Raw genomic sequence first — 17,673 nt, forward strand, 5'->3', positions numbered from 1 at the left:
GGGAACCTCATACGTGACTGTAAGTTGAGCTTTGACAGAATAAATTCTGAAAACGTGACGAAATACGAAGCTTTGACAAGCTAATGGCATTGCCAGGAACGTGAGGCATTAAATTTACTTTCACTTTGTTCAGCTGCCCTTGTAATCTAATGATATGCACAGCGGAGGGGCGATTAATCGTCGAGTTGCTTTGTGCCAAAAAAAAACTAATAAATAAACGTTCTCTTATTGAAAATCATGCTTTATAACAAACTTACAACCCTCAGGTTTCAGGTCAAAGTGCGATTCGTACTAACGAAAGCCTGCAATTAAGCTCTGTCCCGGCCTGGTAATAGAACCCGGTTCATATTCAGCGATGGAAAGGGAAGCAATTGAAGTTGTTGTTCATAAAAGGTTGACTTTACCTTCATTTCAGTATTAACCTAGATGAACAACAGGCTGGCCACAGCGAAAAATGCGTCTTTAAGAATGGCTGGCGAACTCCCTCTTGTACTCGACAATTTTTAAAATTTTTGTTTCAATTTTTTTTTTTTTTTTTGTATCTATCGCTTTTCTCTGGGAAAGGAGACGTGGTGGATTTCAAAATTATCAGTGATGTGTGACGCCAACTGAAAGCTCCTGTAGCAGGGTTCGTACTCTTTTGAGCTTTTAAAATTCCATGACTTTCTATGACCTTTTCCATGACTTCTCCAAGTTTTCCATGACCTAAATTTGACCATTTTCTTGGAAATCACCTTTCATTTTGGGTACGTTTTTACTATTTTCTTCGCAAACAAACCCAATTTATTTTGCACTTTTTTATAAACATCATTTTCCATGACTTTCCATGACCCACACCTAAATTTCATGACTTTCCAGGCCTTGAAAACTGAAATTCTAAAATTGCATGACTTTCCAGGTTTTCCATGACCCGTACGAACCCTGTGCAACTTTAAAACAATAGGACATCAATTTCATTCAGAAAACTTCAGTTGCTGCCAGTGATGGCAATCGGTTTTATTTCAGCACGATAGACCGCTACAACATTGTCGAATACAGCGAATACACGTACTCTCTAACTTCGTGTTGCACTGACAAAAACAATCCCCGTCTCAACTCCATAACTCTGCCTAACGATAACTCACAAAGGGAAACGAGTCTTAAGTTACACGCAGCAGCAAATACATTTTTCTGTCTGAATAAACGCAAATCTTCGTTCTTAATCTGCGTTAGAGACCAATGACATAAGACCGTCCTCCAGGGTTATGGAGAGGGACTGGGGCGGGTTTAGACATGCACCACTCGTACCAGACCTTTTTCGGCGTACATTTTCTCCAGAAGTGGCAAGTTACTGTTGAGCCCGCAGGCACATACTGAGGTTCCTTTAAATGAAAAAGAACTTCATGTCAGCGGTTAGAGCCAAAGAAAAGGTTAGAAAAACAACCGGATTTGAAAGACTGTATATACAAGACCATACAACCGCTCTTAATCCTCAAATAACGACAAATGAACGAATGTACCTTGATTGGAAAGAAGAAAGGAAACCAGCTGAACATCCCTTCCGAATGGGTCTCTGGCCTGATGCCTTGATAAAGAACAGACACGACACATTAATGTGGAAATAATCCCACTAAATTGGTGATTGGTACCTGTAGGGTGCTAAACGTGGTTTGTTTCACAACAAGCCTGCCTTCTGGTTACAAATTTGTTCCCCTTTATTCTTAAGAAACCATTGTGAAGTTAAATTACCGACAAGCACCCCTAGTCTATCCTGCAAGTCCCTCTCTCTCCCCACCCCCCCCCCCCCACCTCCAACCGTCCTCCCCACCACGCAACAAGGATGCAGCGGACTTCCAATCAATCTCGACAAGCTCTTGTAACTTGTAATTATTAACTTGAAAAATAATATGTCAGAATAAGTCTCCAAAGGAATTGCCGAAGCGGATTTTTTCTTGTGGTTTCTTTTTAACTTCCTTAATGGATTCATTGCCAACTAGATTATTGTCATTAATACAATACTACATACTTAATTTCAAAATTAACTAGAAAAGCATCCTACGTATTTAAGGCAGGTTAAACTTGTTTGTGAGATGACTGACAGCTGTGGGCACGAGTGGAACACAGCTGCTAATAAGCTCACAAGTTGATTTTGCACACCTGCGAAAGTTGAAGGTCATCACTTTCCGACCAGCAACAGCAAAATTGTGTGCGAAAAAAACGTTGCAACAACATTGTGATAAACGTTGGCGCACCATGTCCTCCCTACGGCAGGGTTGATTAACCCTTTAATCCCTAATATCAAAGAACAAATTCTCCTATCTTGTCCCCATACTTTTCTTATAAAAGTACAGTATTAGAATATCAAGAAAGTATTAGAATATCAAGAAAATTCACCTTCGGTGATCATATCCTTCATTCTCATGACCTCAGGGTTTGAATAAGCATTGACGTTACAAGGAGAAATTTCATGCTGATCACTGTTAGGGCTTAAGGGTTAAGTGACTACTCACTTAGGGTGATATCCTTGTAGAGTATCGTCTCGAAGTATCCAGCAAAGCCGTGCAAAGTAAACGTTGTCTTGGCTTCAAATTCAAGAGATTTGACACGGGAATTGTCAATTCTGTCATCTAAAAAGACAACAAACAGAACACATTCAACAATAACAAGAACGACAACTACGATGGCAAGAATTATGCAAAACATTCGAATGCTTCAATTAGGAAAACTACGTAGGACTGTAAATTAAATGCCATTCAGTATGAGAAATCCTGTGTCGACAAGCGAGCGGAGAAACTCCTCGCGCGGAAACTCAGACGCGTGGACAATTTCTGCGTTCGCACACGAGATGAAGAGAGACTCACACACAAGAGAGACTCCTTGTACTGTACTGGCCTCTAGAACAACAGCGTTACACGCGCGTACCATGCGTTTATATCCGCGAAATCTATCCGCGTGTGACACATATACACGCAACTAAGAAATAATTCACCCAAGTCGTTGACAAACCTCTGTTTGGATGCGTAAATATAAAGCAGGGTTGTGCAGGTGCTATCACAGTGACGTTATGAAGTCGAACCACATACGGTGTCTCAAACGGAGCCTGAAACGATAACAAAAATCAGTGAAATAGTGTTTTTAGCAAAGCTTGAGTCTGAAAAACAAATCAGGTTTGGACGAATGAACGAGACTTTAACCCATATGTAAAGCCCTTACAAGCTAAAGGCCCGTTTACACTTGCAATTTTTGTCGACTTTTTCAGTGCAACCTTTGTCGCCCTTAAGTTGCAGTTTCAAATCGCCCGTGCAAACTAGAGGCGATTTCAGCGCGATTTATCGCCGCGAAATCGCAGGGGTTTCGAATATGTTTGAAACTTGATGCAAACTTGCACAGTTTCTAAGAAAACGAACAGAGATATCGCACTGAAATCGCAGCTGGGTTACACGTGTGATTTGAAGTCTTAGCCTTGCAAAGAAAAATTGTAGTGAAGGTGCGAAAACACTGACAGTCACGCGTAAACGGGCCTTAAGCTATCAAACCAGGTGCAAGCTGGTCATATTGTGAGTTTGCATCTGCGATACCGATGCAGCGCTCTACAAAACTGAACCATCAAGCCAACTGGGACCTGCTCATTTTGTGAGCTCGCAGATAGCGAGAAACGAATTTGAACATGTAAAATCATGATACAGTTTTATGTGAACTGCGGATGAAATGACTTAGATTTGAACTAGATTCCAAACCATAAACCTTGCCATACCAATCAGTAATGGTCTTACTAACCTAACTTCAGTGGGAGCTCGCGACACTGACTGGTTTCTAAAAACTGACAATGAACCTCGGTAACAAGAATTAAGATAAGCAAATTCTAGAACTGAAGGTCACTCTTCTTCTACACCCGTGGGATTTACTTTTAACTAATTTTTATGAAAGGGAAGAACACTAAATGGTGCTGACTCTGCTCGTTCACAGCAAACAATAAACATAGTTACCAGTGTTCCTTTGCTAGTGTCGTTGCTCTGTGAAACTTCGAAATGTAACTTGGGTGCAGATATCGGTGCTAAATAGGATGTGTATTCACAAGGAATGCTTATACCATCGTCTGTAAATAAAGCAAACAATCGCATCATAGGGTGACTAACAGTCGAGACTCGGAAAAAACAGGGGTTTTTACCATTTACGCAAACCACCCGGATGGAAATTTTCGGCATAAATAGGGAATGATTTAACTTGTCTTAACAGAAGATGGATAACATGCAAAATGTATGAACATCAGCTGTAAATCCCAAAAGGAGTAATAAAAGTGCATCACTTTGACCAGAAGCCCATAATTTCAGAAGAACTCCAAATGGAATGATGCGTACCATTTGACTTTCCAACTGGAATTTCCGGGTTTTCCATGTAAATGGTAAGCACCCCTGCAGGTTTTCAAGACGCAGGCATGCATTAGGTTGAAGGGCAACTACACAATCCAGGTCCACTTTTGAGGGAATATTATTGAACAGACTCGGCGGTTTGCTAGAGAACTGGAGGAAGAATAGAAGAATAGAATAAACGGAGGAAGGAAAGCATTTTAGTTGCTCCGCCAGCAGTTTCCACGTTTCCACTTACGAGCTACCACTGTAGCTTAGCGAGTATCAATACCTGGGAAATTGGCCGGGCTGTATTGTGTAGTCTAGCCCAAGCTGCTATGCGATGTCTTTCCGGAAAACTGCGGCTATCAAATTGTTCAGGGGGTGGAATTTAAATATGATCCCTCAGTTGACCCTCAGAATGCAGTACTATCAAGATAACCAACCCACCTTTAAGGAATCTCTGCGCTCCATCTAAACATTCCGGGGACAGTTCGTTATCACCAAATGATCCCAGCAACTCACTCACGAGGATATCTGCCTATGGACAAAACCAAAATAGATATTTCTTTTGTGTTTTATGAAGCGCTTCAGTTCTCATTGGACGGCAACCGATTCCTCCTCAGTCGTCTCTCTTGTCTTGAAGAAGAGGCGCGCCAACTTTCGTTTAAGACACGAGAGAGGACTGGGGACTAGTCAGGGACAGCGACACATAGACCTTTTTCATAAATGGCGGCCGATTTATTACTCTTTTCCATATATGTTAATTAGCCCTACTAACCTCATTTCAGAGTAAAAATTCTTTTGAATTTTGCACATGCTGACGAGGCTAGTAGGGCTAATTTTCATGAAAACAAAAGAACAATTTATCGGCCGCCATTAATGAAAAAGGTCTATGAGGTAAAAGCAATGACAGTTTGCAATCAAAAGTTCGTTTTACTAAAACACGGGAATATCTTGTTCTACGAGGATGGTCTTTGCTGACTTCCTGTCCAATAGCACACATTCACCAATCAAATTGGCAAATGTGGCAAATGACAAGAACGAGTTGAATATGACTCAATATCAACGATATGTATCCTTTTGGAAACTTTAAAGAAAAACGTACGGCAAAACTTACAGAGAGTTTTAACCGACGTTTGGAAATGTTGTAACTTTTACGTGATCGTTTGAAGCAAGATTTGATCCATTTCTAAACTTAGCTGAACAACAAAATTTCACACGCTTTTTCTAGTTATATCTTTTCTTCAATCATGAAAATGTCTAAATGGAAGATATACACAATGGCGTCAGTAAAGATCACCCTAATCCTACCTGTTCTGGGGCGTCCCATTCGCGCATGTCTGATGAGACAACTGTGACGTCACCATTCCACTCTTCTTCTTTCAAAGTTTCCAGTCTAAGGTACAAGAAAGCATAAATTTGAGAAGGGTATATCTTCAAAGCCATGAAACAAATACAACATCAACGTTCTTGACCAAATTCGCAAGCTTCCTTAGTTTTCTGAGACAACGGTATAGATAGCTACCCGGGACCAAAAGAGGGTGGATTTTCGAATTAACAGTTCAAATATAACTCAAAAATAAAAACGTTTGGAGTCAAAACTTTTAGATAATCAGGAGAGTATGTTATATTAATTCGAAGAACACAGATGTTCAAAAACCTCGACTTCAACCTTTAATCCCCTCAAACAAATTGAAACAAAGAAGACATTTTTATGGTCTACTTGCATAATTAGTAGTGTTGTAAGTACATTGACATTACTTTAGTATTAGAATCGTATGTCTCAGACGTCGTTTAAATAACCGGTCCTTTGTAACTGAGGTGAAAAGTTTCTTCATTCTCTTGACATCTTCGTTTCTTCAAGTAGCAATGTTGCAGTGAAATGTTAGTTCCTGATCGCTATTAAAGGTTACTTTGGTAAGCGGATCAAAACACTCACGTGACTACAGCATTTGGGTTCTTCTCCACTGCATACACCCTGACTTTACGACCTGACTCCTCCCCTGCTGTTAGTGAGGCCCTGACAAGTGGACCACGCCCTGCACCCACCACCATAATCACCCTAAACAGGGTAAAATGCTTGGTAAATGTTAAGCCCTGGTCAAACGGCGCATGATAGTCAATGATAGTTGATGATAGTCGATGATAGTTAAAGCGCGCACGCTCGTTTGACCACCAACTATCATGCGCTATCATCGACTATCATCAACTATCATTCACTTTGAGCGTGTCCAATTCTTCACGATAGTTGATGATAGTTTTTCCCGTTTGACCACGCGCAAGATAGTCGATGATAGTTCTTCGGTCAGCTGTTTTCTCCACCAGCGCTCTCATGATTAATTTTCAGTTAGTTTTTCCAACAACTGAAGGAAAACAAAGCAGGCAGCTACTTTCTTTCGCCACGAAAAATTCATCCCTGCAAAGTTATGTTTGCGATGTTGACACTCGGCAGGTGCCTGACACTAGAGGCGAACGGTAAACTATCGTCAGTTATCACTAGTTTCTCCAAGTCGTTTGACCACCCGCTTGATAGTTGAAAATGGCTGATGATAGTTTTGACCATCATCAACTATCATGAGCCGTTTGACTAGGGCTTCACGCTATAACATCGCTGTTTGAAGGAGTCCCAGTGTTCTGGGTTCTCTTAAATTTCTCTTTGCTGCAGTATGAAGCACCCAAGAAAATTCTCTGCTACACAGGGTAAATGCTTAGCGCATTGGAATCCAAAACTGTCCTCCACAAATAACAACTTCACCCCAAAATTAAAATTACTTTGATTTTCACTGTGCCTGTAGAATTTCCTACATGACCTTCAGCAGACGTTTTCAGTTGAAACAGACTTTTTAAACCCTTGAGATGTAAACATCACATGCCTTGTACAGCTTATAGACAAACTCGTCTTCTGCTCTACCACACAGATGACGAAAATGCACCCTTGCATTTTTCTGTAAGTATTCTTCGCTGGATTCACTTTAATTTTTTCTCAAATAACAGCAAACTGAAAGAACGTGTTGTTTGACTGCTATGGGATGAAAGCAAGTGATACCGTGATTCAGAGACCTCTGGACAATGTCGTCAGTTTACTGACTTGGACAAGGTGCTGCTCTCGCAATTGATATCTTCCTTCATAGAGGAGCAATTCTCTTTGTCAAAAATGTTAGGAAGAATGCATTGGATAATGGAGACAATCGTACGATCTAAGGTTCATGTGGGAGCAGAGTCAACATTAGTCTATCTATAGGCTGTAACGCTATAAGATGTACTAACGTGACAACAGAATCCTTCTTGTCTTCTGGCACTCTGTCAAGTAATGCTTGATAGACGGCCTGCAAACCACAAGGGAACATTTTTAACAAAAGAGAATGTTACAAGGTTACACAAGCCTCAGAGCAGTTCTTAAAAGTCAACAAAGTTGCTTCCCAGGGATACTGTATTTAGGTGGTCAGAAACTGCTTGATATAAGTCTTCCATGTCTGATGTCTCTATGTCACTTTCAAAGTCTGTGTTACTGGTCATCTTCAGCGGAGTAACGGCATGGATGCATGTTGGTGGAGAGTTGAGGGCTTGAAATTCCAACTGTAGAGAGTTACAACTACCTGTTTACCTTATTTTAAAATCCACGTTTCAAAAATGTCTGGTGTAGCCCGCCCCTGACCCCCATATTCATGCTGACTGATGCCCCCCTCTTTCAAAACATCCTGTATCCGCTCCTGTGCTGGTCATGATGGCCAGTTGTTAATAGGAAATTGGGGAGCTTAAGCAACGACGACGGCGACGGCAACGACAACGCCGCAAAACAACAGGTTTAATGAGCAAAAACAATCGCTCTACACGTACGTTTTACATTTTGATACAATTCTTTGCCGTCCTCTGCAAATCAGCAACGTAAAATGACCACACTTAAGGTTTTGTGGAGAACGTGAACGCGCGATGGTGAATTTTTCATTTTCTTTCTTTACTTGTACGCCACTCCTACCAATTTGGTTCCTGGATAGTTCGCCATATTTGTAAAAGTTGAGCGAGTTGAAATAATCGCGAAGTAGCACAAATGAAATAAAGATATATTTTTGGGTGACGTTTTCGTTGCCGTTGCCGTTGCCGTCGTCGTTGCTTAAGCTCCCTATTTAAGCAACGACAACGGCGACGGAAACGAAAATATCACTTGAAAATATAACTTCATTTTTTTGTGTGCTACTTCGCGATGATTTCAACTCTACCCAATAACCAAATTGGGTATTAAGAAAAATTAAGAAAAAGGCAAATTAAGAAAGAGAACGAAAAAATCACCATCGTTAGCAGTAGAAAACATGCATTTGGTAATTTCAAGTTGTTGTTGTTTTGCAGAGGACGGCAAAGTCTGAAATGTACCAAAATTTAAAACGCACGCGAAGAGCGATTGTTTTTACTCATTAAACCTATTGTTATGCGGTGTTGTCGTTGCCATCACCGTTGTCATTACTTAAGTTCCCTAATGGCAGCCCAGAGCCTCAAATGGTTACTTCTTCTGCTTCTTTTAACGAACGATTGGTGATTGCCAACTTCTGGCAAGCAGGACTTGAGAGAATAAACCTACTTGACAAATTATCACCACCAGGTGGAGTCAAATCAAGTTGTCCTTATTCGGAACAAACCACTGAAACATCAAACCTGTAGGAGGAGTTAGAAGAAAAAACTTCCGTCTCACCCGCTCATATTCCCTGTATTTAATAGGATCTCGTTCAAATATTTCATATGTTTGAGACTCCAGATTGTCCATCAATGGCTGAAACAGAGAAAACATAATAATAATTATTAGAATACTAGATCACTACTAGATAGTTACAAATTAAATTTGGGGCCAGGGATGTTCTACACTGAAGGTATTTGCTAATATTTAATTATTAATGTTACTGCTAATTAATGTTACTGCTAATATTAAAATTTATTGACCGTCTTGCCCCAGATGAGTGTTTTAAGATTCTTGACTCAGTTAAACACGCTACGAATTAAAGGTCAAGGAAGCCATGCTCTGCATCCTTGGAAACAACCTTTGCTGAATATGCAAGTGAAACATCTAACCATAAATTGATCTTAATTTGTCAGACTAGTGTGTATATGTTCATTGTCGATATTTCTTTTGCACTTTTTTCACGTTTTTCTTTACTTTTATGCCATAAACATTTATTATTACTAGTTTTCTTCACTCTTAGTAAGCTAATTAACAATATTTATTATTATTGTCACACACAAAATTGTTTTATCCGAAACAATTGTTTTGCCATTTGAAACGAAAAGTGTGGTTTGAATTCCTCAAAAATATGAAATTCACTTGTGCACTTGGATCAATGACAGTTGGGTTTTTAGCAAAAAACTGAACACCACATTGAAACTGTCATTGTTTTAGCATGGCCAATTGCAAAGTGAGAAAATTACCCAAATTTTAGCTGTACACATGTACAATTTGCTGTCACTTTTTGGCATTGCTGGAAGGATGTAAAGCAGAATTCCTACCTGAAGAGGACACTGTAGGTAATCTTCATAACCTTTTGCGAACTGGCTCACATTGTCTAATTCTGGTTGGGTCTGGAGAATTCACAAGAATTGTTAATAAAAGTTAATTCAGATGCCAGTCAACGAATATTGAGTTCTTGGGGTGTTGAGCTTCCCTTGAAAATAATATGGCATTGTAGAAAATAATAAATATTCATAAACAAAAACAACAACAAATCGTACCTGAAAAAGGTGGGCAAGGTACTGGTAGTAGAATCCAAGACCCTGTGGTAGAAAAAAGACTGGATATTAAATAGACAATCTGGACTTTTCATAAAAATAAGCTTTGATATGACAGTGCGTTCTTAAAATACTGAATTTATGTAGATATTTATCTGCATTATTATGACATTTTGGGTTGTTTAATACTTGGTATGTCTATTTCTAACTACTGGTAAATTGCTGTACAGTACAATGCACATCAATTCTGGCAATATTTACTGAGTGACTACTTTTCCAGGTGACTTATGAAATGAACTTCTCAAACTCATTAATAATTCATGAAGAGAAAACAAAGAAAATCAGTACCGTGAAGGAGGTTTGAAAATGTGATCTTTATTATCATAAAATTTTGTGAACTTTTGCTTCGAATTTCTCCAAGAATTATCAATAGTTTGAGAAGCTATATCAAACACTCAAAAGAGTGTTTCCTCCTATTTCCAAACACCTCGAAGTTGGTTAAAAAAAACTCGGCTGCACCTCATTTTTCCAACCTACATCTTGGTGTTCGAAAATTGGAGGAAACTCTCTTCCTCGTGTTTGATCTATTACATGAAGAACCATATAACACCCTAATTCCTACCTTGTCTTTGTGCTTGTTAACGCCAGTCAAAATCAACTGAGCGTTCAGCTGTAAAAGAGGAAAAACATAATTATTTAATATAGCTTTAAATTGATAAAAAATAATTACCGGTATTATAAATACTCTTGACAAACCTGACTTGACAAACTTCTGTCTTTTATTAAAATAAGTCAATAATATTGCACACATTTTTCTTGCCAGGTCGCACAATTTTCTTTACATTAACAATACCATTTGTTAAGAGTTCAAATTCTTTGAGAGTAAACAAGAGTCTCATTAAAGGTACAAAAGGTTCAACTTCCATTCTAATGTAAATTTGAAAGGATTCCAACTCTTTGTCCAAAGTCACCCTGAGAGGCTGAGCACATGAAAGTTTCACAATCATCAAAAACTAGTTACAATGCATGCAAGGGTCAGATTTTATTAAGATATAATTCTGGTGTAATCAGCAGTAAAATAAATACAAAGATATCGGATTTAGTCCAACCTTATCCGCAAGGTCATCGCAAAAATCAAAATGGTGGGCAGCGAATCAGAGACAAGGTGTACACTGCAAAATACTCCAAGAACAGTAGAGTATTTTCTGATATGACACACTCAATTGCAAGATTTCCACCTTCCCTAGACTTTTCCTGGGATAAAAATATATGGCTGTCGGATGGATTCCAGATTTCATCCCAGGCCAGAAAAAAGTGTAGCGAAGAAAATAATCAAGTGCATGTGATGTCACAAAATACTCCATCGGGGACTTTGCCACCCTTTAAAATTAAATTTCACGAGGACCCTGGGAACAAGGTTGGATTTAGTCATGAATTTCAAACTACTTGTAAGAAACAAAAAAATAATAATTTAGTATAAAACGTCTTACCCTAAACAGTCTCTTAACTAATGCTTGATGAGCTCTTGGCAAAACTGGGTACCCTGATAAATTAATAAACAATTGCCAGTAATCAATTTAAAACACAATGACTGTTTTTATAACAATTCTGTAAATTACATTTTGGTGGCAAACAATAAATTGAAAAACAAAATAAATTAAATGAAAATAAACCCTGTGGCAGAGTAGCATCCCATCCAGGGAGGACTAGCAAATCATACTCCTAATTGCTTCATACTACAGAAACTGAGTTGAGCTCCAGCTGTGTGGACCACTTGGGCTCAGTGCAACTTGACCTCTTTATACCAGTATAGCAATACAGTCAGTGAGCAGGCTAGTCATGACTAGTATGGGTGGGGTGAGGGTAGGAAAGGCTATTAATACTTAATCTTTTTCAGTGTAATGTATTCACCTTTCTTGTTTGTAAGAAATAAACTTGTAGGCAAGATGGCTGCTTTCACTGGTTCCCCGCACCATCTTTCCAACTCTTCCTCAGACGGCAACTCAGCAGAAATCTCCAAAGCTATTAAGAAGATTTAACAATAACATTATAAAATAATTATTAAATGGAGAAATACGGATTAGAGTTTTCAAGAAAAAAGGATATGATTTAAGAAAGTTACAAGAGAGGCAAACATTACTTTAAACATCTCCAGTTAGTCTGCCACCATAGAAGAGCATGTTGGGTTGACAGCAAAACTTCGTGATCTACTAATAAAATTATTTTCAACTTGAAATTTTAACTTTTTAATCATGATCTTTAAATCTTAATTTTACTCAATTTCTCTAAAATTTATCAAGCCCCCTTTCAATCTTTTTCTTCACAAACATTCTAAACGTGATAAAAAATCTACAACTTCTGTAAGGCTGCACACTAGTCAAAAAACACTTAGTGAGTCTTTGAAGAGATACATGTAGAGTGTACATGTAAAATATAAACAAGGCTGGATAATAAAAAAAAAATAAGAAAAACCAATGAAAGACATGGCCTTCAGGTGCATGTATTCCTCTGATTAAATTTTGTCAAAAATGTATGATATTGTCCAGTGGGCATTTCAAACCAAAGCATGTTACTGCAACGTACTGCAGCTGTATGAACAAACCTAAGCCAATCTTCCTGCTGTTTGCACAAATAGTTCTACACAAATTCCACCTGCAAGGTAAGGTCAAAAGGGCAAGTTAAAGAATAATCATGATTATACACATAACATGATGCAAATATATTACAATCAATCCACGTCATGCGTGACCGGTATTTTTGAAATTTGAACAGAGTTTTAAAATTTACATGTCAGTTTTGAACATTGAGATTTCAGAGTTCCTGTAGAAATTCCCTAGTTTATTGAAAGTTAATAAAGCTATGAATTTTTCTTTACATATTTACAGCATTAAGCATTTCAAGAATAACACTATTATTGTTTCCCAAGTATTTTGAATCTTTTTTTCTGTTAATGTGTCTTTTTCAGAAAGATTGGACATTACAAAGAGAAGTTTGAATGTTCATTTCGTTCTCGAAAATAATGGCCACGCATGACATGAATTGACTGTAATATACACTCGATTGAAGAATAATAGCTTAACATACACTCAATTGAAGAGACATTGTTAGGTAAACGGCATAAAACATGAACAAAATGAGCTTTCCGGGAAGCATTTGACCAAAGAGCTTTTTTTTTCTTCTTGCTAGAAAATAAAAGCATGTGTGAATTTTAGGGCTTAAAATTTGCATATTTCTTGCAGACAAAAGAAAAACACAAAATATGCCCATGCAGATCACCCAACAAATCCATCAGATCACATCATCCACACTTTACCAAACATATGAAATACGATCACTAAAAACTTCACAATGTTTGCACTTCTGCATCCCTTTCAAAGAGAGAAAACAGCAAGGCTGTGTCATCTATCTTTACATGACATTAATTTGGTCTACTTTGTGAAAGAAAAAGGCTTTTCTAGTGCAAAGAAACTATTTTAAAGTGTCTTCGGCCACAAACGGTCAGGATACATGGGTCATTTCTTTCATTTAATTTACCATTGCCAAGGATCTTTTTCTGACTTGCTCATTGTAACTTCCTCCTGAAAACATTGGATAGTAAATTCATTTAAGAAATGAACAATAAACATGCTACATTTAAGTAAACAGAGATGAGATGATGTTCATTAAGTAAATTTAACACAAATAAGTGCAACCATTCATCTCCAAGGTCACTGCTCTAAAAATCTGTTCTGTACAGTTGCATTAACAGTGCACATATTATACACTGCACAAAAAACCTGCTTTTGGCATTCACCTTTCCACAGTGCAAAATCTGGCACAAATGCTTCCAATGTCAAACAGTGACCGGAGGATCAATAAATATGAAACCATCGCAGTTATGTAGGCAACATATTTTAAGAAGCTTAAAAAAAAAAGCCTGAAAGAAAATTCAGGCTTGAATGGGATTCAAACCCACGATTTCCATGATACCAGTGGTAAGTGCTCTACCAACTGAGCTATCAAGCCAACTGGGAGCTGCACCGACATCGCAGAGGTCAAGGGGGTTTAAATTGTGTTCAAGCCTGAATTTTCTTCAGGTTTTCTCTTCGCAGCTGCTTTTTTTAGGTTGCGTAAATAACTGTGATGGTCTCGTGTTTATTAATTCTTTCATCCACATTTCAAATATATGAATTCCATACATGTACATGACATTGTATATTTCAAAGGATTGCAAAAGCTGCCTTTTGTTTAAATTCCAGATCATCTGGGCACTGTCAAATTTACAAAGGTAACTTTGATACACCTGTGAAGCTAGTAAGGTAACTTTGACGTAACGCAAAGATGCATACTTAATGAAACTTCTCTATACAGTGTAAAATATCCCTGGTGAGCAATTTGCCTAAAACAAGTGATAATTTGTTGGAATAATCTATCATAGTCACAAATGCTAATTACAGTAATAACGTATTTTGAATGACAATACCTCTTCTTCAAACAGGTGTTTGTCACATTCATCCACTGGACTCCTCATAGGAACATGAACCCAAACCTATAATTATATGTATTACTAAATAATTTTATACAGATGATAAAAGCCTAGTTCTACTCCACAACCAAACACAACTTTTAAAAACAAAACATTTATTCAAAAAAGTGCTTTTTCCTATAAAGCATTTATTGATTTACCTCCCAAAGAGGCACTCCACATGAGCTACGCCTAAAATCCTGATTTCCAAGTTGTAATTTTTTTGAGGAGCCTGTAGCTCGTATAAGCCCCAATGATTTCTCTATGGGCATCCTCGCCATACGTTTCTCTCTCTTTTGTTATTTATTTATCTTTTATATTTATCTTATAAGGATGTGCAAGAATAATGGCAAAAATAAACTGAAAATTATTGAAACTAAAACATCCTCAAACAGTTACATGTGTACCATCTCAAAAAGCATAATTATTAAGATCATTGTTTAGATCTGCATACATGTAGATGAGACTCGCACATAAAGCACACTCAGGAATTTCCGGGTCTACAGCATTTATTTAGTATCTAGTACTAGTACGGGTGTGGTTAATAATTCTCGTAGACCTAACTATAAGTTAAGTAGTTTGGACCAAATGTCCCATTTGACAGTTGTTTGCTTAGTGACCTGGTCTTAACATGGAAGTCAGTCTGGAATTGACTTTGTTTTATACAAACCTCATTGCTTTTCACATGAAAATGATGTTGGTCTTATGCTAACTAGTTTTCACTTACATTTGCAAAGCAGTGAGGTTTGTATCAAAACAAAGTCAACTCTATATAGCCTCACTTCAACTCAAAGGTCAAGTCACCAAGCGCACAGCTGTAAAATGCACTGTGAGATTGAAACTTGTTTCTATTAATGTAATCATTTTTAATACACTGACCTGCTGCACATGTGTGTCATTTATACTTGTATTAATGTGATGGGCAAGGTTAGTGCATCTGTAGCTTTTCACTGGAACAAGAACAGCTGGAAGACTCAAGTGAACTGAATAACACAGCTCCTGATGCAAGGCCTGTAAAAAGATAATACAATGTCACCATGGTGACATCATTGACACAACCAAGTGAAAATTGTGATCAGGATTACAACTACATGTATATTAATAATAAACAACCATGTTCCCGCTGACACGTTGTGACATGACATTGTTATGTTAGACTTTATGACATTTAAATTGTGAATACGACTGTCAGAAAAGGTGCAACAGGTTATGGTTAAAATATTATTAATTGTAATTTCAAACTGATAAATGATTCAAATATAGACAGAAAATATGTATATAGCACAAAACAAAGTAGACTAAACATTTGGTGATAAGCACACTTTAGTTCCAAAGCATCTACCATAGAATGATGTACGTGTACGGTGACTTACTAGTTCCGAATTCTTTCTCACTGTCTCATTATCTGAATCTAAGTCCAGCCATGGTGAGATTTTACCGACAATCAAACTGTTCCAATCTATAGTAAGAATGAAATCATAATTATTTTTTAGTAATTTTAGTCCTGACACCAAGTCTACACCACATGACTGAATCTTATTAATACCAGCCTAGTGCTGATAGGAGGGTCACCCTGTCTAACTAAAAATGACTTGACTTGACTTGATGCAAAATTCAAGGCTTTTTCCATACTTGTTTTAAACCATTATCTTCTTTTTCCAGACTCAAGGTTATGAGCCAAATGACACAAAAGATAGTAATGTCAGGAGGTAGGGAAGGGTGATTTGTCATGATTCTGTGATTGAACCTTTTGGCTAAGATGAAATTTAAATGAAATTATAACTAGTTCACTTAGCAGTTAAGCACTTATTTCAGCTTTCAAAAACTCCAGACTTTTTTTCCCATTTTTCCAGGCTTTCTTGTCATTTTTCATACCTTTTCCAGGTCTGGAAAACTACATGTAGTTTGCAGATTTCCATATAGTTTTTTAAGAATTCCAGACTCCGCACATAACCCTGTGTATCACTGTACAGTTCCAATATTATTATTCTAACATACCTCATTACTTTCGAATTAAGCACTATTTAACATTTTGGCCGGAGAATCTTCAAACTTAGCAGTACTTGAGCATACTCTTAGTCAGTCTCTACCATAATACTCCAATTATAAAGATATTTTCACCTTGACTGGGAAGCACCAAATCAGACCGGGTGAATGCTCCTGTCCGGTTTGGCACTGGATCTAACAATTCTCTGCGGTATCTTGGATGGCAGATTGGAACGCAGATGAAATCAAACCTGAAATATTGAGAAAAGAAGCTAACTGAAAATAGACAGGGAATACCAGTAAACATTTTGTGCATATGCAATGCACAACCATTTCAGCCCAGCCTCCTAAATATATGCAAATATCAGTGACAAAGGATTTTGTAGCATAGTCTGGTCTGGCCATGGAAAGCTGAAAGATTCACTCTCTACCTAACAGACTTACCGACTGCCCAGGAAAGGATGGGTAAGAAAACATAGGAGGGTATGCTTCACTGGTTGAAAAAATAAGCAGAAAATATGAAGAGGTCACTTGTTACATGTTTCAAGAGTCAGCTTTCTTGAGACATGTGGCGGTTCTCTGATGAATTATTTATGCAGTGTTCTGTATATTTATTATGAAGGCAGCCTTTCAAAACTTTAGCACAGCCAGGAAGGACATCTAGGGTTGAGATGTGGCAACAGAATTCCTGCTTGACCATTCCCGATCCGTGGGACTATGAAAGGGAAGAGTCAATATTTAAGCCCCTTGCAAATGGCCATGGCAAAAAGAATTTCTTTCTGGCCCTCTGCAAAAAAGTCCATAAATATTGGCCTTTACAATACTAGTGAAATGCTGAGGGGAAATTACAATCCATACAAAATAGTCGCATCATAATGCGAGGGGATTACACGCAAATAACACAGCTCGTGCACGCGGGTGCAAATGCACGTGTACTTGTCAAGAAGATAGCAAATCTAATAACTGATTTCTTTTCCAAGCGTCATCAAATAAACGTCTTATACTATAAACTTAAACCCTATTTGCCATACCCTCCACTTGTAGCATTCCTTAAGGCTCCTGCCAAATCGGGAACGCAGAAAAAATCTCGTCCACATGACACTCGCTGATCCGCCATTTTGATGATTTCCGTCGTCTTCGTAGCCA

General features: G+C 38.0%; 1 protein-coding gene across 1 annotated transcript; it reads right to left on the reverse strand.

Annotated features, from left to right (window-relative positions):
• Positions 1 to 966: 966 nt before the first annotated feature.
• LOC146453092 (protein arginine N-methyltransferase 5-like) lies at positions 967 to 17,660 on the reverse strand. Its single transcript, XM_085097065.1, has 22 exons — positions 17,559 to 17,660; positions 16,663 to 16,778; positions 15,915 to 16,000; positions 15,421 to 15,552; positions 14,500 to 14,565; positions 13,572 to 13,615; positions 12,640 to 12,689; positions 11,949 to 12,059; positions 11,528 to 11,580; positions 10,660 to 10,707; positions 10,041 to 10,082; positions 9,819 to 9,890; positions 9,013 to 9,090; positions 7,596 to 7,654; positions 6,268 to 6,390; positions 5,640 to 5,724; positions 4,776 to 4,866; positions 3,966 to 4,075; positions 2,986 to 3,079; positions 2,490 to 2,606; positions 1,500 to 1,564; positions 967 to 1,361 (listed from the first exon to the last, which is right to left on the reverse strand). The coding sequence occupies exons 1-22, from the start codon at positions 17,642 to 17,644 to the stop codon at positions 1,209 to 1,211; spliced, it is 1,881 nt and encodes a 626-aa protein (XP_084953191.1). The 5' UTR covers positions 17,645 to 17,660; the 3' UTR covers positions 967 to 1,208.
• Between the last annotated feature and the right edge of the window lie 13 nt (positions 17,661 to 17,673).

This window comes from Pavona decussata, unplaced genomic scaffold, assembly GCF_977016875.1.
Source record: "Pavona decussata unplaced genomic scaffold, jaPavDecu1.1 SCAFFOLD_353, whole genome shotgun sequence".
NCBI lineage: Eukaryota > Metazoa > Cnidaria > Anthozoa > Scleractinia > Agariciidae > Pavona > Pavona decussata.